Source organism: Bubalus kerabau, chromosome 22 (genome assembly GCF_029407905.1).
Source record: "Bubalus kerabau isolate K-KA32 ecotype Philippines breed swamp buffalo chromosome 22, PCC_UOA_SB_1v2, whole genome shotgun sequence".
In the NCBI taxonomy this organism is placed as follows: domain Eukaryota; kingdom Metazoa; phylum Chordata; class Mammalia; order Artiodactyla; family Bovidae; genus Bubalus; species Bubalus kerabau.
The window spans coordinates 12,887,094-12,912,483 of NC_073645.1; the positions used below are offsets into that span (position 1 = coordinate 12,887,094).

The 25,390-nt window shown below is 36.5% G+C and overlaps 1 protein-coding gene across 1 annotated transcript; it reads left to right on the forward strand.

The window, feature by feature from the left end:
• The first annotated feature begins 599 nt into the window (after positions 1-599).
• On the forward strand, positions 600-24,286 carry LIPJ (lipase family member J). Its single transcript, XM_055561066.1, has 9 exons — positions 600-704; positions 1,437-1,557; positions 5,736-5,934; positions 6,434-6,543; positions 9,795-9,931; positions 10,304-10,450; positions 16,264-16,335; positions 22,862-22,933; positions 24,053-24,286. The coding sequence occupies exons 1-9, from the start codon at positions 600-602 to the stop codon at positions 24,284-24,286; spliced, it is 1,197 nt and encodes a 398-aa protein (XP_055417041.1).
• Positions 24,287-25,390: the final 1,104 nt, after the last annotated feature.

Consider the following 25,390-nt stretch of genomic DNA (forward strand, 5'->3'; position numbering starts at 1 on the left):
AAAATCTAGATGGTGACCTCTGCGATTCCCTGCTTTCTCAGTTTTCTAGAAATGATTTACGTGTGTGTCCTGGCTTTCCAGAACTTGGTTACTCAAACTCAAAGTCATATCTCTGTAAACAAAATAAACTCCAAACCCTGAGAGGCTGAATGTAAGCCAGGCAAGCTTTCTAATCTTCACATTAGTCCCCTTTCCCTCTCCCAAACCCAAAAACCTTTAAACATACTTTAAATAAATAATAGTCTGGTAAGAGTATTATTATATCAGTTATATCAATTATATTAGTTAACCTGCAGTATATAGTAAAACTCTTAAAACTGAGCTAAACAATATACTAAGAAGACTTTAAAGAGGGAATTTGTGCTACAGAATAGAGTAGTTGGAAAAACATGGATTTTGGAGTTAAGCAGGCCTAAATCTGAACCGTGATTGCCAGTTATACATTGTATATCCTTAGACAGGTTTATTTAATTTTTCAGAGCCTCTGTTTTGTCATCTGAAAATGGTAATATTCCCTACCTCACAGAATTATTTAGTCAAATAGTAATAGTTGCTGCAATTTTAATATTATTAAAATCTCTTTTTATTGTAGATTCCAAATGTGGTACCTTTTCAAGGTGATGTCTTTCATCCTAATTCTTGGAACTACTCATGGTGTGTTTAGAAAACAAAGATCTGTGAACCCTGAAGCAAGCATGAATATTGTAAGTTGCTAGGACATAAATGTTAAGCTAATAAAGTAACAGGGAATGCTACTCTTCAGTTTTGAGGGGTTTTATTTGAATAGATCTACAGTCAGTTTATATCTCTGCATTCATGTATTTTGAATATGGGTCAACTAATATTCCTCATCTGCTATCCTATAGCTTTAAGTTTCCATTTCTGCTTTATTCTGTGTCTGAAATGAAAATATGCATAAACATATCATTTCTCTATTCTATATATGCATTTACATAACAAATTCCACATATGTATATATTCTTAGCTATATATATAAACAAACAAATACTTGTGGGTAAACATTTTAAAATTTTATATTGGTATATAGGTAAAACTATGATTAGTAGTCAGAAAAAAAAATTGGTTAGTTCTTGAGATATCTCCTTGAATGCAGGGGTTTTAATTTTTTGTTTTTGTTTTATTTATCTATGAACCCCTGGTATATAAGACTGATGCTTAGTAGATGTTCTGTAAATATTTGTTACTGAATTAATCAGTGAATTAGTGAAAATACATAGGCTTAATATTGAGAATACAAAGATTCATTCTTACATTAATGTGTGTTTGTGTGTGTTAGTTAGTCATGTCCTACTCTTTGTGACCCCATGGATTATAGCCTGCCAGGCTCCTCTGTCCATGGGATTAGGTTAGATTAATTAGGTTACATTAATTCATTAACAGTCTTATTCTAAAAGGTTTACTTTTTCCTTATCTAGAGTCAAATTATTTCCTACTGGGGCTACCCAGATGAAGAGTATGATATTACAACTGAAGATGGTTATATCCTTGGCCTTTATAGAATTCCCTATGGGAAGACAAACAGTGAAAACAATTCAGGTAATGCTCAATTCAAGATAAACTGGTGATTATCTGAAGCTCTTAATTTCTCCCTTTCTTCTCAGTGAGTTTAGAACAAGAAAAGGGTTTTAAAAAATTAAGTGAACAGTTAACTTCTCATGCATAGCTCTATATGCCCCAGAAAGAGAATCTGACTCTCCTTTAGCTTCCTGTTCAGAGTGGTTTCAAAGTATGGTGGAACACACGTTGCTCCTCCCATGTTTCTTTGTGGATCACCATACTCATACATGTTGATTACCTAGGGTTTTCTTTGTTTAATGAGGGGTTAGAAATGCTCTGAAACACAGTAGCTTTATTCTGTAGGTTTGAAGTATGGCTGGTAAAAATTTCTTCTTTGTGCCTATGAATCTCTCCTCTAATAATAGCAAAGAGAGAAGTTTGGTAGCAGTCTCATGGCTCTTTACTCCAGTACTACATACTCTACTGTCAGCAGAATGAGACGCTGGAAAACGCACTAGAATTTGTCACTAGGGTCATATTAATAATTCTAGATGTACCACTCACTAGCACAATACTGACTACTTTTCTTATTTGTCTAACTGTTGCAAAAAAAACCCGGAGAATTTTCCCTTTCTCCTTAAAGTTTTTCCTTGAAAAAATTGTTTCTCATATTTTAGGACATTGTCAAGTTCTCATTTTGAACATTATGGTACATTTCAGAGAAAATTCATTAATTTTGAATAGCCTCTAACAATATAATATTTGATTCTTATAGAGGTCACATCTACTAGGCAGAAAATTTTGACATAATTATTGTAATCATTCCTCAGGGTTTGACTCAATTTTTCAAACACTAATAAAAGACTTAAAGCTAATTTTAAAATATAGTAAGTACCTTAGAGTTCTCTAGAAGCAGCCCTGAAACAAGGATATAGGTGTATGTAATTTATTGATTGGAATACTTTCATGAGAAGATAATGTGGACAAGAGGGGAAGGCAGGGGAAGGAGCTAAGGAAGGATGAGACTCAGCTAATACGATGTTGTCTCAGAGGAATCCTGAATCGCACTGCAGACACGGTCCCACCTTGAAGTTGGGGAGCTAGCTTTTTTGCATTCTTGTATCAGTTAGTCACTGCCAGAAGGACATCCATGGAAAGAAATAAAGTCTGACTGAGGAAATTCCCCTTAGCCTGGGGGCAGTTCCACAGAGAAAGGGGCAATAGTGAACCCTTCAAAAGCACCAGTCACAAAAGCTGGAAGAATAATTCCGCTGCTTAACAAAGGAAATCTAGGTATGACACTAAAATAATCTAGTAAAGGGTACCTCTTGCACTGCTCAGATCTACATGTTTTTCACATTAAGTTTATTTCATCTGCTATTATATTTAATCCTAATGCCATATCTGGTATTCATACATTCCTCTCCACTACCCACTGTAAATTTCTCTTCCTCTTGGCTGTCTTTCTTTATTTGATAAACCAGGCCTTTATCCCTAAGCGCCACTATGCCCCTAATATGTCATAGTTGCCATACTTGCACATTTACAGTTAAAACAAGGCATGGGAGTAACAAAAGATGCCTATGTGTATCATTTCAATACCAAATATGTTTTCCCAATTTTTCCCAAGACTTATATATCAGCAGCCCTACCTCTCTATGATGATCAAGGCCAGTTATTCCGGATCTAGGGTTGGTCTGCACTGTCAGAATGTCTGTACAAACCATTCATCACTTTCCTGTATCATCACAGTAAATGTAATATTTTACCCATTGAAGTGCTATAATTATGCAAGGTTCTTTCAATACTCCAGCTACAATGCCTGGATTCAGTAATGATGATAATGATGTGGATTATGTGTGAAGGGCAATCTGGGGAGTAAAACAAAGTTATCAGTAAGCACACATTATTTTATTCAAAGCTGCTGCTTCTCAAAAACCTTGGAAGTATAAATTAGAACTCTGGAAACACTGGTGATTAAAGCAATGGTTCTAGTGATAAAATCTATATTAAATATATCTGTGAAAATGTGAGTATAAAATTATTTTATGAAGTGAGAAAGGTGGAGTAATAATATAAAATATATCTTATGTAACATGCCATTTAAAGAAGAGGTGGCAAGAATACACAGAAGAACTGTACAAAAAAGATCTTCATGACCCAGATAATCATGATGGTGTGATCACTCACCTACAGCCAGACATCCTGGAATGCAAAGTCAAGTGGGCCTTAGGAAGCATCTCTATGAACAAAGCTGGTGCAGGTGATGGAATTCCAGTTGAGCTATTTCAAATCCTGAAAGCTGATGCTGTGAAAGTGCTGCACTCAATATGCCAGCAAATTTGGAAAACTCAGCAGTGGCCACAGGACTGGAAAAGGGCAGTTTTCACTCCAATCCCAAAGAAAGACAATGCCAAAGAATTCTCAAACTACCGCACAATTGCACTCATCTCACATGCTAGCAAAGTAGTGCTCAAAATTCTCCAAGCCAGGCTTCAGCAATACATGAACCGTGAACTTCCAGATGTTCAAGTTGGATTTAGAAAAGGCAGAGGAACCAGAGATCAAATTGTCAACATCTGCTGGATCACCGAAAAAGCAAGAGAGTTCCAGAAAAACCTCTACTTCTGCTTTATTGACTTTGCCAAAGCCTTTGACTGTGTGGATCACGATAAACTGTGGAAAATTATGGAAGAGATGGGAATACCAGACCACCTGACCTGCCTCTTGAGAAACCTGTATGCAGGTCCAGAAGCAACAGTTAGAACTGGACATGGAACAACAGACTGGTTCCAAATAGGAAAAGGAGTACATCAAGGCTGTATATTGTCACCCTGCTTATTTAACTTCTATGCAGAGTACATCATGAGAAATGCTGGGCTGGAAGACGCACAAGCTGGAATCAAGATTGCTGGGAGAAGTATCAATAACCTCAGATATGTACATGACACTACCCTTATGGCAGAAAGTGAAGAAGAACTAAAGAGCCTCTTGATGAAAGTGAAAGACGAGAGTGAAAAACTTGGCTTAAAACTCAACATTCAGAAAACAAAGATCATGGCATCTGGTCCCATCACTTCATGAGAAATAGATGGGGAAACAGTGGCAGACTTTATTTTTTGGGCTCCAAAATCACTGCAGATTGTGACTGCAGCCATGAAATTAAAAGATGCTTACTCCTTGGAAGGAAAGTTATGACCAACCTAGACAGCATATTAAAAAGTAGAGACATTACTTTGCCAACAAAGGTCCATCTAGTCAAAGGTATGGTTTTTCCAGTAGTCATGTATGGATGTGAGAGTTGGACTATAAAGAAAGCTGAGCACCAAAGAATTGATGCTTTTGAACTGTGGTGTTGGAGAAGACTCTTGAGAATCCTTTGGACTGCAAGGAGATCCAACCAGTCCATCCTAAAGGAGATCAGTCCTGGGTGTTCATTGGAAGGACTGATATTGAAGCTGAAACTCCAATACTTCGGCCATCTCATGCAAAGAGCTGACTCATTGGAAAAGACCCTGATGCTGGGAAAGATTGAAGGCAGGAGGAGAAGCGGCGACAGAGGATGAGATGGTTGGGTGGCATCAGTGACTCAATGGACATGAGTTTGAGTAGTCTCCGGGAATTGGTGATGGACACAGAGGCCTGGCTTGTGGCAGTCCTTGGGGTCACAAAGAGTCGGACATGACTGAGCAACTAAGCTGAGCTGAACTGAACAATGCTATTTAAATGAGTCCCCAAGTTACTAAGTGATATTTGAATATTCTATATCCTTAAAATTTTGTATGTTTAAGTATGTGTGGGCTAAGTAGCTTTAGTCATGACTGACTCTTTGCAACTCTATTGCCCGGCTCTTCTGTCCATGGGGATTCTCCAGGCAAGAATACTGGAGCGGGTTGCCATGCCCTCTTCTAGGAGACCTCCTGGACCCAGGGATCAAACCCACATCTTTTACTTTTCCTGCATTCTCAGGCCGGTCCTTTACCACTAGTGGCACCTGGGAAGCCCATGTTTATGTATGTGACATGACCTAATTGCCCACTTGGTCATGTGAAAGAAATTCATTAGTGAACAACTCTGACATAAAGTGGAATTAAAACATGTAAAACTTACCCTATTTATACAATTAAAAAAATTTTATCCTATAAGATTAAATTTGAGGTCAGATACTCATGTAGACACTACAATATTTTAAAATAAATTTTCTACATTTTTTCCAGTTCAGAGACTTGTTGTATACTTGCAACATGGTTTGCTCACATCTGCCAGCAGCTGGATTTCCAATCTTCCTAATAACAGCCTAGGCTTCCTTCTGGCAGATGCTGGTTATGATGTGTGGATGGGGAACAGCAGAGGGACTACCTGGTCCCGAAAACACTTGTACCTAAAAACAAATTCCGAAGAATTCTGGGCTTTCAGGTACAGAAAAAACCAAGTAATATTTTGTTATATAAGTGTATTGGACTGTTTTCTTCTTTTTGAATGAAATGAAATGAAACATAAGTCTTTTTTTCTCAACTTAGGGCTCTCAATAGACTATTAAAATGTATATAAATTTTACCTGGAAAGTTAAAGAGTACTTATTTGATTTTGAGCTTATTTCTCATTTTTAAGCAGTAAGCTTTACTGACTACCCTATTCTATTTTTTCACTCTGTAACCTATATATTTAGTCTACTTCACTGCACTTAGAATATACAATCACCTTCTTTATAAAACTGTCTTGTGGCTATTTTATTTCCTTAACTTTGTGTTCTCACAGAAGTCTCTAGTCAATAGATAAATTATATTATCTAACTTATTGATAGTACCCAAGGAGAGTTGAAAAATGCTTTAAATATATTTAGCTAATCAATATCTTCAAATGTTAACATAACATTAGTAGAATATACATTTTTATTTTCTTTTTTCTTTTGTAGCTTTGATGAGATGGCTAAATATGACCTTCCAGCCTCCATTGATTTCATTGTGAAGCAAACCCAACAAAAGCAAATATTTTATGTAGGCCATTCACAAGGCACTACCATTGGTATGGCAAGGAAGATCGTTGCTGCTATTACTTTATTACACTTTTAAAGTTTGTAGATATATTCTTAAGGATATAGGTCAGTTTCTAGACCTGTAAGTGAACCAAAGCAGGACTGTGAGACATATATCACAGAGCAGTGCCCTGGAAGATTATATCCTGTTTTATTTTATTTTATTTATTTTATTTTATTTTTAAACTTTACAAAATTGTATTAGTTATGCCAAATATCATAATGAGTCCACCACAGGTATACATGCGTTCCCCATCCTGAACCCTCCTCCCTCGTCCCTCCCCATACCATCCCTCTGGGTCGTCCCAGTGCACCAGCCCCAAGCATCCAGTATCGTGCATCGAACCTGGACTGGCAACTTGTTTCATACATGATATTTTACATGTTTCAATGCCATTCTCCCAAATCTTCCCACCCTCTCCCTCTCCCACAGAGTCCATAAGACTGTTCTATACATCAGTGTCTCTTTTGCTGTCTCGTACACAGGGTTATTGTTACCATCTTTCTAAATTCCATATATATGCATTAGTATACTGTATTGGTGTTTTTCTTTCTGGCTTACTTCACTCTGTATAATAGGCTCCAGTTTCATCCACCTCATTAGAACTGATTCAAATGTATTCTTTTTAATGGCTGAGTAATACTCCATTGTATATATGTACCATAGCTTTTTTATCCATTCATCTGCTGATGGACATCTAGGTTGCTTCCATGTCCTGGCTATTATAAACAGTGCTGCGATGAACATTGGGGTACACGTGTCTCTTTCCCTTCTGGTTTCCTCAGAGTGTATGCCCAGCAGTGGGATTGCTGGATCATAAGGCAGTTCTATTTCCAGTTTTTTAAGGAATCTCCACACTGTTCTCCATAGTGGCTGTACTAGTTTGTATTCCCACCAACAGTGTAAGAGGGTTCCCTTTTCTCCACACCCTCTCCAGCATTTATTACTTGTAGACTTTTGGATCGCAGCCATTCTGACTGGTGTGAAATGGTACCTCATAGTGGTTTTGATTTGCATTTCTCTGATAATGAGTGATGTTGAGCATCTTTTCATGTGTTTGTTAGCCATCTGTATGTCTTCTTTGGAGAAATGTCTATTTAGTTCTTTGGCCCATTTTTTGATTGGGTCATTTATTTTTCTGGAGTTGAGCTGTAGGAGTTGCTTGTATATCCTCGAGATTAGTTGTTTGTCAGTTGCTTCATTTGCTATTATCTTCTCCCATTCTGAAGGCTGTCTTTTCACCTTGCTAATAGTTTCCTTTGATGTGCAGAAACTTTTAAAGTTAATTAGGTCCCATTTGTTTATTTTTGCTTTTATTTTCAATATTCTGGGAGGTGGGTCATAGAGGATCCTGCTGTGATGTATGTCAGAGAGTGTTTTGCCTATGTTCTCCTCTAGGAGTTTTATAGTTTCTGGCCTTACGTTTAGATCTTTAATCCATTTTGAGTTTATTTTTGTGTATGGTGTTAGAAAGTGTTCTAGTTTCATTCTTTTACAAGTGGTTGACCAGTTTTCCCAGCACCACTTGTTAAAGAGATTGTCTTTAATCCATTGTATATTCTTGCCTCCTTTGTCAAAGATAAGGTGTCCATATGTGCGTGGATTTATCTCTGGGCTTTCTATTTTGTTCCATTGATCTAGATTTCTGTCTTTGTGCCAGTACCATACTGTCTTGATGACTGTGGCTTTGTAGTAGAGCCTGAAGTCAGGTAGGTTGATTCCTCCAGTTCCATTCTTCTTTCTCAAGATAGCTTTGGCTATTTGAGGTTTTTTGTGTTTCCATACAAATTGTGAAATTATTTGTTCTAGCTCTGTGAAGAATACTGTTGGTAGCTTGATAGGGATTGCATTGAATCTATAAATTGCTATATCCTGTTTTAATTCTATATTGTATTCTCTAGTCACCAAGAATTGACTGTAAGAACAAGGTTTTGTTTGTTTGCAGTGTATAAAAGCTGGATATCCATCTAAATAGCACAATGAAGTCATAGCTGTCATTTATTCCACAAATAGAAATTGTATAATTATTTTTCTTTTAAAAATCAAGCATAGGGATTTATGAGTAAGAAGTTTTAAAAGGGTGCTTGGATTTTTACATTTAGGACACATTAAACTTAAGAAATGAACAAAGATGAAGAAATCCTCCCTATATTTAAAGATGACTATAAAAGAACTTTCATCCCTTTACAATACTTAACACTTCTACCTAATGTGTATCAATTTTGCTTTCAGAAACATATTCCCAAAAACTTAATGTGATTCTCTTCCATGGTACCATGAAACTTAATCTTTCTACTTGGGAAGCAGGAAAGTCTACTTTATAATAGAACCTGATATTAAATGAGTTTTTTCTAAACTGTAGAGTGTCATCTAGATGGTATTGGTCATCATCATTATCATCTAGACTATAAGAGTATTATCTAGACTGAAGAGTATTAAGTATTTCCTATAGCAATCATCCACTTTCTACCAGAAAAATTATGTCAAATAACAATCTCATTCCATTTCTCATAGACCTTTTCTCTGATATTTATTAACCGTGTGTGAATTTTAATCCACATTTTCATCAGCTATTCAGTTGTATGGAACCAAGACTCTTAGGAAATAATCAAATAAGAAAAAAATGAGTCATGTGCCAGAGCGTATTGACTCACACTTTGATATGATATATAATTCTTTGTTTCTTTGACTTCTCAGAACCCAGGGAAAAAAGAACCAGTAAAAATAGAGGGGATGTGCAGTTACATAGCTTGATAAGTTATCAAAAAAGGAAAAACTTCTATTTGTCATATTAATTACTCTGAATTATCAATAAAATAAAGTGTTTACTACCCTCTGTTCAAGAAAAGTTTTAATTAAAAGTAAATATTAAAACAATTAGATATTTATTGAATTTCTCACCTAAAGTAGATTCATCTATCTGAGAAATTCACTTACATCATTTTTGCCATTGCCAGTTATACTAATGTTTAATAATAGCAGATATTTCTGATTTAAAACTATGGTGTTATAAAACTGATTTATTGCTGAATTATCCTCATTTATGATCTACACATTTGCTTTAGATCCTAATAATCAGCATTATGTTGTGATCAATATGCATGTCTCATTATGGGAGGTCAATAATTTTTGATAGATAAATTAAGAAATGAATTAATAAATTAATTATTGAACTTACCACTGTCATTTCTTACATGATAGCAATTAAGAATAGTTCATTTATATCTTATTTTCTTTCAGCTTTCATAACATTTTCCACAATACCAAAGATAGCTGAAAGAATCAAAGTATTTTTTGCCTTAGCCCCAGTTTTTTCCATTAAATACTCAAAAAGCCCTTTAATTAAAATGGCATACAACTGGAAGTCACTGATCAAGGTATGTTATTTCTTCCCTTTTTGTAGCTGACAACCCAAAATGATAATGATTCTCTGCTTTCAAAATAAAAAGTCTTGGCTATGTTTGCACAGCCACATGTATGATTTGAATTTTTTGGCTTCATTTACACTGGATTCTTGCCTTTGTTTCTACACAGGAATAGCATTTTACTTATGATACTTTTGGATGACTCATTGTGTAAGAAATTCAGTAATCAAATCATCTCTACATATTGCTCTCAAATTTCATCCCTTAATTTAAATGTTTTAAACTGTAAGATAGTGTATTTGGTTATAAATATAGTGAATTCACCACATCAATTTTTGATTAAATTGTTTTAGTCTTCCAAACATGAATAAATTTATTTTACAGTTTTTTTCTGGCAGCAAAGAGTTCTTACCTAACACCTCCTTTAAAAGATTTGTTGGATCAAAGTTGTGTCCACTGAAGATTTTTGGTAAGATTTGCCGTGATGTCTTATTTATGATAAGTGGATATGACCTAAAGAACTTAAATACGGTGAGAACAAGTTGTGTTTAAAATATATTTTGCCAATTTTTAGAAAGCAGCTTTTAATAGTGCTTATTCTATGCTTTGTGTATCATTTTATGTTTTACCCATTTATTCTTGTAGTTAGATTCTTAGCCTTTCTAATTTTGTGACTGAACCAACATTAAGAAACTAATTTGTATTAGCATGCTGGGATTTTTTTACTTCCATATTTGTCTTGATCTCTGTAAAGAATAGAGACTAGCTACAGCTATAGTTATCTTTATTAGTCTTTGCAGTTAGATGTTAGTTGTCTGAGGTTTCATGTATTTAGGTTGTCTTCCATTCACTGTCTTACATAACTCTTCCTCTTATATCCTGATTCCTAACACTTTTCCACTTCCTTGATTTTTCCATAATTAGGGTGCCTGGCAATTAACTTATATTCTTTTGGCATTCATCAAAATTTCTGGGGTGGGAAACTCTTTTGGTACTCAAGCTACTATTTGAAGGCCATTTGTATTGATTGTATATAAATTCTCTTAAAGATGCAAGGTTTTATCAGCACATTAAATTAAAACACCCAAATTTGGAAAAAGCAGTTGTTGTGGCATTTGGACTAGTTTACTGATTCTTGCTCCTGGGCCTTTTAAGAAAGTTCTTAATGGGAACCAACGTATCTGTTCATAGGAAAATAGGTGTTCTCTTAATATCTAAGCACATTTTCATACCACAAGGATATATGTTGATTTTTTTTTAACCTCAAGAAGGTCTTATTGCAAGTCTCAGACAATTACAGATATTTGAAAGAAATACTAATATTCTTCATAATAGAAGAAAAGAACTCCATTCTCCCCCTTTTCTCCAAAGATAGGAAAAGCATAATTTTCTGTCATAGAAGATTACCTTTTTAAAAAGACCTCTCATGCTCTTCTATCTAGTGTTATATATCTACCATAGAATGTCTGAAACATGATAAATATACTTTTTATTTCTGCTTGCCTTTCTTAGTTATTCTATGTCTTAGATAGTATATTTGGCTATTGATGTCTTTATTGTAATTATAGTGTCATTGAGAACTCTTTTGTAGGTGGACTATTAGGAAAGCTTATATTCTAACTTCTTAGCCTTTAAATTTTTGAGTCTCCTTTCTGGGACAAAAGTTGATAGTGTCATCAATTGCAATTAATTGTGTACTAAGTTATCTGCTGCTGCTGCTAAGTCGCTTCAGTCGTATCTGACTCTGTGCGACCCCATAGACGGCAGCCCACCAGGCTCCCCGTCCCTGGGATTCTCCAGGCAAGAACACTGGAGTGGGTTGCCATTTCCTTCTCCAATGCATGAAAGTGAAAAGTGAAAGTGAAGTCCCTCAGTCGTATCTGACTCCTAGCGACCCCATGGACTACAGCCTACCAGGCCCCTCCATCCATGGGATTTTCCGGGCAAGAGTACTGGAGTGGGTTGTCATTGCTTTCTCTGACTAAGTTACCTAGTACTAAGTTATCTAGTACTGTGGCTCAGATCATGAACTCCTTATTGCCAAATTCAGACTTAAATTGAAGAAAGTAGGGAAAACCACTAGACCATTCAGGTATGACCTAAGTCAAATCCCTTATGATTGTACAGTGGAAGTGAGAAATAGATTTAAGGGACTAGATTTGATAGAGTGCCTGATGAACTATGGACGGAGGTTCATGACATTGTACTGGGGATAGGGATCAAGACCATCCCCATGGAAAAGAAATGCAAAAAAGCAAAATGGCTGTCTGGAGAGGACTTACAAATAGCTGTGAAAAGAAGAGAAGAGAAAAGCTAAGGAGAAAAGAAAAGATACAAGCATCTGAATGCAGAGTTCCAAAGAATAGCAAGGAGAGATAAGAAAGCCTTCTTCAGTGATCAATGCAAAGAAATAGAGGAAAACAACAGAATGGGAAAGACTAGAGATCTCTTCAAGAAAATTAGAGATACGAAGGGAACATTTCAGGCAAAGATGGGCTCTATAAAGGACAGAAATGGCATAGACCTAACAGAAGCAGATGATATTAAGAAGAGGTGGCAAGAATACACAGAAGAACTGTACAAAAGAGATCTTCACGACCCAGATAATCATGATGGTGTGATCACTCACCTACAGCCAGATATCCTGGAATGTGAAGTCAAGTGGGCCTTAGAAAGCATCACTACGAACAAAGCTAGTGGAGCTGATGGAATTCCATTGAGCTATTTCAAATCCTGAAAGCTGATGCTGTGAAAGTACTGCACTCAATATGCCAGCAAATTTGGAAAACTCAGCAGTGGCCACAGGACTGGAAAAGGTCAGTTTTCATTCCAATCCCAAAGAAGGGCAATGCCAAAGAATGCTCAAACTACCGCACAATTGCACTCATCTCACACGCTAGCAAAGTAATGCTTAAAATTCTCCAAGCCAGTCTTCAGCAGTACGTGAACCGTGAACTTCCAGATGTTCAAGCTGGTTTTAGAAAAGGCAGAGAAACCAGAGATCAAATTGCCAACATCTGCTGGATCATGGAAAAAACAAGAGAGTTCCAGAAAAACATCTATTTCTGCTTTATTGACTATGCCAAAGCCTTTGACTGTGTGGATCACAATAAACTGTGGAAAATTCTGAAAGAGATGGGAATACCAGACCACCTGACCTGCCTCTTGAGAAACCTGTATGCAGGTCAGGAAGAAACAGTTAGAATTGGACACAGAACAACAGACTGGCTCCAAATAGGAAAGTATGTCAAGGCTGTATATTGTCACCCTGCTTATTTTACTTCTATGTAGATTACATCATGAGAAACACTGGGCTGGAAGAAGCACAAGCTGGAATCAAGATTGCTGGGTGAAATATCAATAACCTCAGATATGCAGATGACACCACCCTTATGGCAGAAAGTGAAGAGGAAGTAAAAAGCCTCTTGATGAAAGTGAAAGAGGAGAGTGAAAAAGTTGGCTTAAAGGTCAACATTCAGAAAACGAAGATCATGGCATCTGGTCCTATCATTTCATGGGAAATAGATGGGGAAACAGTGGAAACAGTGGCAAACTTTATTTTTTGGGCTCCAAAATCACTGCAGATGGTGACTGCAGCCATGAAATTAAAAGACACTTACTCCTTGGAAGGAAAGTTATGACCAACCTAGATAGCATATTCAAAAGCTGAGACATTACTTTGCCAACAAAGGTCCATCTAGTCAAGGCTATGGTTTTTCCAGTAGTCATGTATGGATGTGAGAGTTGGACTGTGAAGAAAGCTGAGTGCCAAAGAAATGATGCTTTGTACTGTGGTGTTGGAGAAGACTATTGAGAGTCCCTTGGACTGCAAGGAGATCCAACCAGTCCGTTCTAAAGGAGATCAGTCCTGGGTGTTCTTTGGAAGGACTGGTTATAAAGCTGAAACTCCAGTACTTTGGCCACCTCATGCGAAGAGTTGACTCATTGGAAAAGACTCTGATGCTGGGAGGGATTGGGGGCAGGAGGAGAAGGGACGACAGAGGATGAGATGGCTGGATGGCATCACTGACTCAATGGATGTGAGTTTGAGTGAACTCCAGGAGTTGGTGATGGACAGGGATGCCTGGCGTGCTGCAATTCATGGGGTCGCAAAGAGTCGGACATGACTGAGCAACTGAACTGAACTGAAGTTATCTAGGGTTGGGAAAGTTTGAAGTGAAAAAATTCACACACAGTGTATATGGGAACAGTAAGAGTGGTAGTTCAGTTTGAATCAGTTCTTTTTTTTTTTTTTTTTCTTTAATTCAGTCCTCTTGATCCTATCAAGATCAATGGGGAAATTAGGATCTGACTTGAAATTTCTTTCCTGTAGGCAGTATGAAAAACCAGAAGAGAATCTTGCAGTTTGCAAATAAGCAGTGTCTAGAATCAGGCCAATGTCACTCAGCGAACTGAAAGGAAGTTATCATGTGAGGAAGATTGGGTAGCAAAAACTCTCATCAATGTAATTTGGAAAATATGTCATCAAACAACCCAGAATTTTTACTTTGTTCAGTTCTTGTAATTCAGCTTACTGATTATTTCTTTCATGGATTGTGCCTTTGGTACTGTATCTGAAAAGTCATTGCCACAGTCAAGGTTGTCTAGTTTTTTTCCTGTGTTATCTTTTAGAAGTTTTATAATTTAGCATTTCCCATTTAGACCTACAGTCTGTTTTGAGTCATTTTTTGTGAAGGATGTAAGGTCTGTATCTACATACCTTTTTTTTCCCCATGTGATATCCAGTTGTTCCAACACCATTTATTGAAAAGATTATCATTTTCCTATTACATTGCCTTTGGTTTTTTTGTCAAAGATCAGTTAACTGTGTTTCTAGGGGTCTATTCAGAGAAGGCGATGGCACCCCACTCCAGTACTCTTGCCTGGAAAATCCCATGGACGGAGGAGCCAGGTAGGCTGCAGTCCATGGGGTCGCTAAGAGTCGGACACGACTGAGCGACTTCACTTTCACTTTTCACTTTTCACTTTCATGCATTGGAGAAGGAAATGGCAACCCACTCCAGTGTTCTTGCCTGGAGAATCCCAGGGACGGGGGAGCCTGTTGGGCTGCCATCTATGGGGTCGCACAGAGTCGGACACACTGAAGTGATTTACTTTACCTTAGGGGTCTATTTCTGGGTTCTGTATTCTGCTCTATGTATCTATCTGTCCACTCTTTCACCAATACTATACTGTCTTGATTACTGTAGCTTTATATTAATAATGTCTTGAGGTTATGTCTTCTCAGTCCTCCCTTTAATAATTGTTTTGGCTATTTTGGGATCTTTTGTCTCTCTACATAAACTTTGGAAGCGGTTTGTCAGTATTGTAAACATAATTTGTTGAGATTTTAGTAAGGATTACATTGACCTTATATATCTTATTCACTGATGGAGGTTCCCAGAGAGTATGTAGGCAATGCAAATCTAGGTTACAGATTGGCATGAGCACAGCTGTATTTCTGATTAAGCTTTACTTTGAGTTGGTGGCTCAGACGGTAAAGCGTCTGTCTACAATGCGGGAAACCTGGGTTCGATCCCTGGGTCGGGAAGATTCCCTGGAGAAGGAAATGGCAACCCACTCCAGTACTCTTGCCTAGAAAATCCCACGGACGGAGGAGCCTGGTGTCCATGGGGTCTCAAAGAGTTGGACACGAGTGAGCAACTTCACTTCACTTCACTTCACTTGAGTTGTGTAGAACTTTGGGACCCCAGTTTATTATGGGAAGAATTTCTTTTTAAACTTTCCCACTGTCCTCAAAAAGTCCTGGGCTGATTTTTGCTCTCCTTAACTAGTTATCTTTTTGCCTTTTCATACTGTTCATGGGGTTTTCATGGCAAGAATACTGAAGTGGTTTGCAATTCCCTTCTCTAGGACAGGAAAGCCTGGTGTTGCTGCAGTCCAGGGGCACAGGACTGAGTAACTAAACTGAACTGATTTCTTAAAATGAAACTTTAAATTTTCTAGGATTGGCAGATAAACTTAAGTGACTTTAGTACATTGCTTTTCTTTTTAAATTCTCTGTCTTTTCTCTTCCATTTGTCCTGGTAATTTCTTTCTATCTTTTCAGTTCTTTAGTGTTTTCGAAAGGTGTGTGTTACATCACTTTTGATTGTTTTCAGTATGGGTGATGGACCTTAGAACTTAGAAATCCAATAATATCTTCTATATTAGTGCAAAATTTACATTTAATAAGCCCATTTATGTATTTAATTTAAATGTAATTTTGTTTTATTAACACTATTTATTATAAATTAAATTTCCTTGAAATTTTTTAGTTTAATAAATATCAAAGATTGTTTTTTCCTGGTTGGAAGAATAAAAATAATGTTTTAAACCCTCAGAGTCGTGTGGATGTGTACATGTCACAAAACCCAGCAGGAACATCTGTTCAAAATATGGTCCACTGGAGTCAGGTACACTAAAATGCATTTTTCAGTGCATTTTGGTAAAATTTTATTTAAACTACTTGCAGCTTATCTCACCATTCTAGGGATCTGGCCATTGCCATAGAATGATAAATTTAGAAGGATACATTGAAATTATTAAAAATATGTATGATTCTTAAAAGTTTATAATATATGTTAATAATAGAATCTGTTAGATCCTCAGTTTAGGCAATAAGAGCAGTACAGTTATTTTCTATTTTACAAATGAGAAAATGTTAATTCAGAACAGTAGGCAAGGGATCAACTAGGCTATGCTCATTATTTAATTTGCCCATATATTTAAAACTTTTTCTTAAAAAACAGGATATAAAATCAACACACAGAAATCCCTTGCATTCCTATACACTAATAATGAGAAAACAGAAAGAGAAATTAAGGAAACAATTCCATTCACCATTGCAACAGAAAGAATAAAATACTTAGGAATATATCTACCTAAAGAATCTAAAGACCTATATATAGAAAACTATAAAACACTGGTGAAAGAAATCAAAGAGGACACTAACAGATGGAGAAATATACCATGTTCATGGATTGGAAGAATCAATATAGTGAAAATGAGTATACTACCCAAAGCAATCTATAGATTCAATGCAATCCCTATCAAGCTACCAACAGCATTCTTCACAGAGCTAGAACAAATAATTTCACAATTTGTATGGAAAAACAAAAAACCTCGAATAGCCAAAGCGATCTTGAGAAAGAAGAATGGAACTGGAGGAATCAACCTACCTGACTTCAGGCTCTACTACAAAGCCACAGTTATCAAGACAGTATGGTACTGGCACAAAGACAGAAATCTAGATCAATGGAACAAAATAGAAAGCCCAGAGATAAATCCACGCACATATGGACACCTTATCTTCGACAAAGGAGGCAAGAATATACAATGGATTAAAGACAATCTCTTTAACAAGTGGTGCTGGGAACTCTGGTCAACCACTTGTAAAAGAATGCAACTAGAACACTTTCTAACACCATACACAAAAATAAACTCAAAATGGATTAAAGATCTAAATGTAAGACCAGAAACTATAAAACTCCTAGAGGAGAACATAGGCAAAACACTCTCTGACATACATCACAGCAGGATCCTCTATGACCCACCTCCCAGAATATTGGAAATAAAAGCAAAAATAAACAAATGGGACCTAATTAACCTTAAAAGCTTCTGCACATCAAAGGAAACTATTAGCAAGGTGAAAAGACAGCCTTCAGAATGGGAGAAGATAATAGCAAATGAAGCAACTGACAAACAACTAATCTCGAGAATATACAAGCAACTCCTGCAACTCAACTCCAGAAAAATAAATGACCCAATCAAAAAATGGGCCAAAGAACTAAATAGACATTTCTCCAAAGAAGACATCCAGATGGCTAACAAACACATGAAAAGATGCTCAACATCACTCATTATCAGAGAAATGCAAATCAAAACCACTATGAGGTACCATTTCACACCAGTCAGAATGGCTGCGATCCAAAAGTCTACAAGTAATAAATGCTGGAGAGGGTGTGGAGAAAAGGGAACCCTCTTACACTGTTGGTGGGAATGCAAACTAGTACAGCCACTATGGAGAACAGTGTGGAGATTCCTTAAAAAACTGGAAATAGACATGCCTTATGATCCAGCAATCCCACTGCTGGGCATACACACTGAGAAAACCAGAAGGGAAAGAGACACGAGTACCCCAATGTTCATCGCAGCACTGTTTATAATAGCCAGGACATGGAAGCAACCTAGATGTCCATCAGCAGATGAATGGATAAGAAAGCTGTGGTACATATACACAATGGAGTATTATTCAGCCATTAAAAAGAATACATTTGAATCAGTTCTAATGAGGTGGATGAAACTGGAGCCTATTATACAGAGTGAAGTAAGCCAGAAAGAAAAACACCAATACAGTATACTAACGCATATATATGGAATTTAGAAAATGGTAACAATAACCCTGTGTACGAGACAGCAAAAGAGACACTGATGTATAGAACAGTCTTATGGACTCTGTGGGAGAGGGAGAGGGTGGGAAGATTTGGGAGAATGGCATTGAAACATGTAAAATATCATGTATGAAATGAGATGCCAGTCCAGGTTCGATGCACGATACTGGATGCTTGGGGCTGGTGCACTGGGACGACCCAGAGGGATGGAATGGGGAGGGAGGAGGGAGGAGGGTTCAGGATGGGGAACACATGTATACCTGTGGCGGATTCATTTTGATATTTGGCAAATCTAATACAGTTATGTAAAGTTTAAAAATAAAATAAAATTAAAAAAAAAAAATTAAAAAACAAAACAAACAAAAAACTAAGACAAGAACAGAGGTATCTCAATACCTACTCTTTCACTAGATTATGCTTTCTCCTCTGTTAAATTGTGAACTCCTTGAAGACCATGACCAAGTTTTGTTCAGTTATCTATTGCAAAACTAACTTTGTGGCATATAGTAGATACTCAAGAATATTTGTTGAGTGAATATTGATAAAATTCCATATAAATGCCATCTTAATGTTGAGAACCAAGATAAAATAGGAATATATATGCTTGAGATCAAAATACAAGATATTGAATTCTTTCTCTAAATCTTACTGGCAGTAGGACATTAAATAAGATCATTAAATCTTTATGAATTCAGTTTCTTTAATTCTAAAAATAGAATTAATAATCATGCTCTCACCTAACAAAAATAACTATGAGAATTAAATAGGATAATGATTATGAGAGTGTCTTTAAATTTAATTAACACTAGAAACATTTAAAGTGTACTAGTATTGATAAGACACTAATGAAAGAAATCAAAAATGACATAAACAGATGGAGAGATATTCCATGTTCCTGGGTAGGAAGAATCAATATTGTGAAAATGACTATACTACCAAATGCAATCTACAGATTCAGTGTGATCCCTATCAAATCACCAATGGCATTTTTCACAGAACTAGAGCAAAAAATTTCACAATTCATATGGAAACACAAAAGACCCATGAATAGCCAAAGTGTTTGAGAAAGAAGAATAGATCTAGAGGAATCAACCTTCCTGACTTCAGATTATACTACAAAGCTACACTCATCAAGACAGTATGGTACTGGCACAGAAGCAGAAATATAGACCAATGGAACAAGACAGAAAAAGCCCAGAAATAAGCCCATGCACCTATGGGTTCTTTATTTTTGACAAAGGAGGCAAGAATATACAATGGGGCAAAGACAGCTTCTTCAATAAATGGAGCTGGGAAAACTGGACAGCCACATGTAAAAGAATGAAATTAGAACACTTTCTAACACCACACACAAAGATAAACTCAAAATGGATTAAAGACCTAAATGTAAGACCAGAAACTATAAAACTCTTAGAGGAAAACATAGGCAGAACACTCAATGACATAAATCAAAGCAAGATCCTCTATGACCACCTCCTAGAGTAATGAACATAAAAACAAAGTAAACAAGCGGGACCTGATTAAACCTAAAAGCTTTTGCACAGCAAAGAAAACTGTAAGCAAAGGGAAAAGACAATGCTCAGAATGGGAGAAAATAATAGCAAATGAAACAACTGACAAATGATTAATTTCTGAAATAAACAAGTAGCTTATACAACTCAATACCAGAAAGACAAACAACCCAATCAGAAATTGGGTAGAAGACCTAAACAGACATTTCTCCAAAGAAGACATACAGATGGCTAACAAACACATTAAAAGATGCTCAACATCGCTCATTATTAGAGAAATGCAAATCAAAACTACAATGAGATATCACCTCACAGCGGTCAGAATGGCCCTTATCAAAAAGTCTACAAACAATAAATGCTGGAGAGGGTGTGGAGAAAAGCAAAAGCTCTTGCACTGTTGGTGAGAATGTAAACTGATACAGCCACTATGGAAGATGGTATGGAGATTCCTTAAAAAACTAGGAATAAAACCACCATATGACTCAGCAATCCCACTCCTAAGCATACACCCTGAGACAACCAAAATTGAAAAAGACATATGTATCCCACTGTTCACTGCAGCACTATTTACAATAGCTAGAACATGGAAGCAACATAGATGTCCATGGACAGAGTAATGGATAAAGAAGTTGTGGTATATATGCACAATGGAATATTACTCAGCATAAAAAGAAATGCATTTGAGTCAGTTCTAATGAAGTGGATGAACCTAGAACCTATTATACAGAGTAAAGTGAGTCAGAAAGAGAAAGATAAATACTGTATTCTAATGTGCAAAGGAGTACATCAAGGCTGTATATTGTCACCCTGCTTATTTAGCTTCTATGCAGAGTACATCATGAGAAACGCTGGGCTGAATGAAGCATAAGCTGGAATCAAGATTGCTGGGAGAAATATCAATAACCTCAGATATGCAGATGACACCACCCCTATGGCAGAAAGTGAAGAACTAAAGAGCCTCTTGATGAAAGTGAAAGAGGAGAGTGACAAAGTTGGCTTAAAGCTCAACATTCAGAAAACTAAGATTACGGCATCCGGTTCCATCACTTCATGGCAAATAGGTGGGGAAACAGTGGAAGCAGTGGCTGACTTTATTTAGGGCTGGATGAAGCACAGGCTGAAAATGGACTTGGAATGTTAGGTCCATGAATCAAGGAAAAAGGGACAACAGAGGATGAGACAGTTTATTGGCATCACCGACTTGATGGATGAGTTTGAACAAGGTCTGGGAGTTCATGATGGACAGGGAAACCTGGCATGCTGCAGTCCATGGGGTCACAAAGAGTTGAACATGACTGAACTACTTGAACACTTTTAAAGGAATGTTTTTAGCTTCTATGTTGAATAGATTATAGTGAAGCAAGAGTATAAGCAATGAGAAAGTCAGATTATTGCAGCAATGCAAAAGAGAATTGATGATAACTTGCTCTGATATGTTCCCAGTAGAGGTGATAAAAACTGTTAGATTCTGAATATGCATGTGTATATCATGAAATTGGAGCCTACAAAATTTAATCATGGAAATATGAGAAGTAAAAGAAATGAATATTGGATGATCCAAAGTTTTTGGACTAAGTAATGAAAAGATGAAATTAATTTTGAAGGAGAGGGAGAAGTTTGATGATGGATGGAAAGATAGGATGTTCTGTTTCAGAGATGTTGTTTTAGACATTTAAGTCTTGATTTTGAAAAAGTTGTGTATAGAAGTCTAGAGGGCTTTCTGGTGGTTCAGTGGTAAAGAATTCGCCTGCATTGCAGGAGCCACAGGAGACGCCACAGGCGTTTGATCCCTGTGTTGGAAAGATGCCCTGGAGGAGAGCAGGACTACCTTCTCCAGCATTCTTACCTGGAGAATCCCATTGACAGAGAAGCCTGGTGGGCTACACCCTTAGGGTCACAAAAAGTCAGACGTGCCTGAAGCGACTGAGCATGAGCCTGATAGGAGTCTAGAATTTGGAAAAGACTTATAAAAGAAGATAAACACTTTGAATATGTATAACATTTAAAGCCAAGAGACTGGATGAGAAAACAAATAGACTGAATATAAATAGAAAAGAAAAGAGGAGTTAAGATTAAGTGATGAGACATGGAAAGATTCAGAGGTCAGCAGGAGAGGCTAAATTTGCCAAGGAAGCTTAAAAGAAGCACTGAGTGAAACAATGAAAAAAAATAATGAAGACCAAGATATCATGTTATTCTAGAAGTTAAGTGAAGAAAAGATCTCAAGGATAAGGGAATAAATAGCTAAGCAAATGCTTCTCATGGATAAGATGAAAAAAATGTCTCAGAATTGACCAAAATTTTGCAAATGTTAATGTCATAAATAAACTTGGCCAATTTTGGAATTGCAGGGAAAGAAGTATTCTCAGGGAGAATCAGATTAACAATCAGAGAAGAGTTTCAATGTATGGGTTGATGATGGTATAACAGATGATAGAGATTTAAGAGTTGGGGAGTGTTGGGAGGAGATAAACTACGGGATATATAGAGACAGATATTTTATCATACTGGAGAAGATGAGTAACATGAGAAACTTAGCCTTGAAATGAAAACATAATCGAGGGGAAACGGTCAAAATCAGATTAGACCTAATAGGTTCAAAGCTGGTGGTGAAGCTGCAAGTGTTAAGGGGTGAAGAAGGGGGTGGCTTCTGGAACATGCTCTTGATCTTTGTTATTTGAAGTAATAATTTTTATGGCAGTGTCATCTTAGTCCTAGACCTCTATAGACACAGCAGATGGGAGGCCTAATGTTACCCCAAACACACATGCCCCCTTTAATAAGGTAAAAGGCCTTCAGGAGATGTGCATTTATATGAAGATGGTAGAATTATTGTCTGCAGATTTCCCTGCCCCCCACCTCCTAGCTCTTCCATTTCTTAACCTGTGTATAGAAAGAGAGGAACAAAGAAGCCCATCTACACAAATACTAACAGACTTAGTACAAAGAGGCTTTCTGTGCAATGCATACCTAACTCATATCAGCTGCCTCTGTAATGGAAAAATGAGTGTAGTCTTACTTTAAAATTTTTCTTTCAGCTTTTTAATTCTAGTCACTTGAAAGCTTTTGACTGGGGCAGTCCTGATCTGAACTTGGTTCATTTTAATCAGGTACATAATTATGTATAAATTAAAAATTATCTCCCTGATCAATTGAAATGATTTTTACTATTAAAGATTCATCTGTGAAACCCAAGAGTATGGTAGTACAGTGAGAAGGACCAGTAAACAAAGATCATTTTGATTTGGATCAATATGTTCATTTCCAACCAAAGTGACTTTTCCATATTTTCTATGTATTTTAACAACAAATATCTTAGATAAGTCTAGAGAAATTGACAAGCAATAGAATAATTCATCATCTCTCAAGAGGAAAAATACTGTATTTATAATGAGCATAGCTCTGAGCTTGGTTAAATAAGAAATAAAAAGCAAGCATACCATTGTTCTTGACCCTAAGACTGTTGTGTTTGGGAAGATAAGACAAACACATATACTAACTATAAAAAGTAGAAGTTACTGAGAAGCTGATAAAAACTGTCTGAGTATGATGACAATTGTCTTGAAATCCTAGAACCCAAGTCTGTCTACTTCAAAATGTATGCTTCTCCACCATACTTTTCTGCCTTTTTGCTAAGCTCCAATGCCTGATGTAGTTTGCTTGTGTAAACATTTGAGGTAAAATATAAAGATCTAATTCATTAAAATCATATTGAACTTGACTGCCAATGTTTATCATTTACCAATAAACATACTGACTCATTTGAAAAGACCCTGATGCTGGGAAAGATTGAAGGCAGGAGCAGAAGGGAACAAACAGAGGATGAGATGTTTGGATGGCACCACCGACTCAATGGACATGAGTTTGAGTAAACTCCGGGAGTTGGTGATGGACAGGGAGGCCTGGCATGCTACAGTCCATGGGGTTGCAAAAAGTCGGACATGACTGAGCAACTGAACTGAACTGAACTGATATTGACAGTTATATAAGCCAAAGAAAATTTTGATACTCTGAATCAGAACAAACTCTAGTTTTAATTTGTATCTGATTTATTTCTATTAATAAGTAAAAATTATAATATTCTTTCATACTTATTGCTTCCTTAATAACAATTATTTTAGATTAAGCTTATTTTTTAAATTTTACTTTAAATTATAAAGAATTAGTAAATAACACTTCATATGTATTATTCTCTTTGAAAACTCTTACTTTTACTTATTTGCATTTAGACAACTTCTCCATTGTACAATGTGACAAACATGAATGTACCAACTGCAACCTGGAGTGGTGACAGTGACTTGTTGGCCGATCCTGAAGATGTTAAAATTTTACTTCCTGAAATCACAAATCATATTTACCATAAAACTATTTCTTACTATAATCATGTAGACTTTTTGTTTGGATTAGATGTATATCATCAAGTTTACAGTGAGATCATTGATATTATCCAAGGCAACCCATAAAGAACCATGGTATTCTGTGTTGAAGGATCTATATAATTTCTATTAAAATCCAATTATTTTGTTCTTACTATGTATACTTTTCCAGTTATTTATATAAAGTCTGGAAATTTTCCCTCCTTTTTTGCATTGCCCCTAGGCTCTCCATTCATAAAGTCAATGGCATTTATTACACTAGGGGTAACGGCAGATTATAACTCAGCCCAAAGCAGCCTGTTGAGTTTCTAAGTAGGATGTAAATAATTAAAAACAGAAACAATAATCTTAAATATTTTCAATTACAGGAGAAGGCTTTTTGAGAAAGGTAGAGTTTTTTCCTTCAAGAAATATGAGAATGTATGAATTTTTAGAAACATAAGAGTTTGGAAGAATACTTGCTGATATGAAAGCTAACTTTTCTGTAGCCAAGTAGGGCCTTTTGGGGCTTTCTCAGGACAGACCTCGCCCACCACCTCCCTGTCTTCTGGCTACCTCATGTTTATAGAAAAGCTTTAGTGATCCAGGCCTGTCCTGAGTCACAAAAAGCTGGCTCAAGAATTAATGTTTAAAATAATGTGAACCACAAAAAAAGAAAACTACAGGCCAATATCACTGATGAACATAGATGCAAAAATCCTTAACAAAATTCTAGCAATCAGAATCCAACAACACATTAAAAAGATCATACACCATGACCAAGTGGGCTTTATCCCAGGGATGCAAGGATTCTTCAATATCCGCAAATCAATCAATGTAATACACCACATTAACAAATTGAAAAATAAAAACCATATGATTATCTCAATAGATGCAGAGAAAGCCTTTGACAAAATTCAACATCCATTTATGATAAAAACTCTCCAGAAAGCAGGAATAGAAGGAACATACCTCAACATAATAAAAGCTATATATGACAAACCCACAGCAAACATTATCCTCAATGGTGAAAAATTGAAAGCATTTCCTCTAAAGTCAGGAACAAGACAAGGGTGCCCACTTTCACCATTACTATTCAACATAGTTTTGGAAGTTTTGGCCACAGCAATCAGAGCACAAAAAGAAATCAAAGGAATCCAAATTGGAAAAGAAGAAGTAAAGCTCTCACTGTTTGCAGATGACATGATCCTC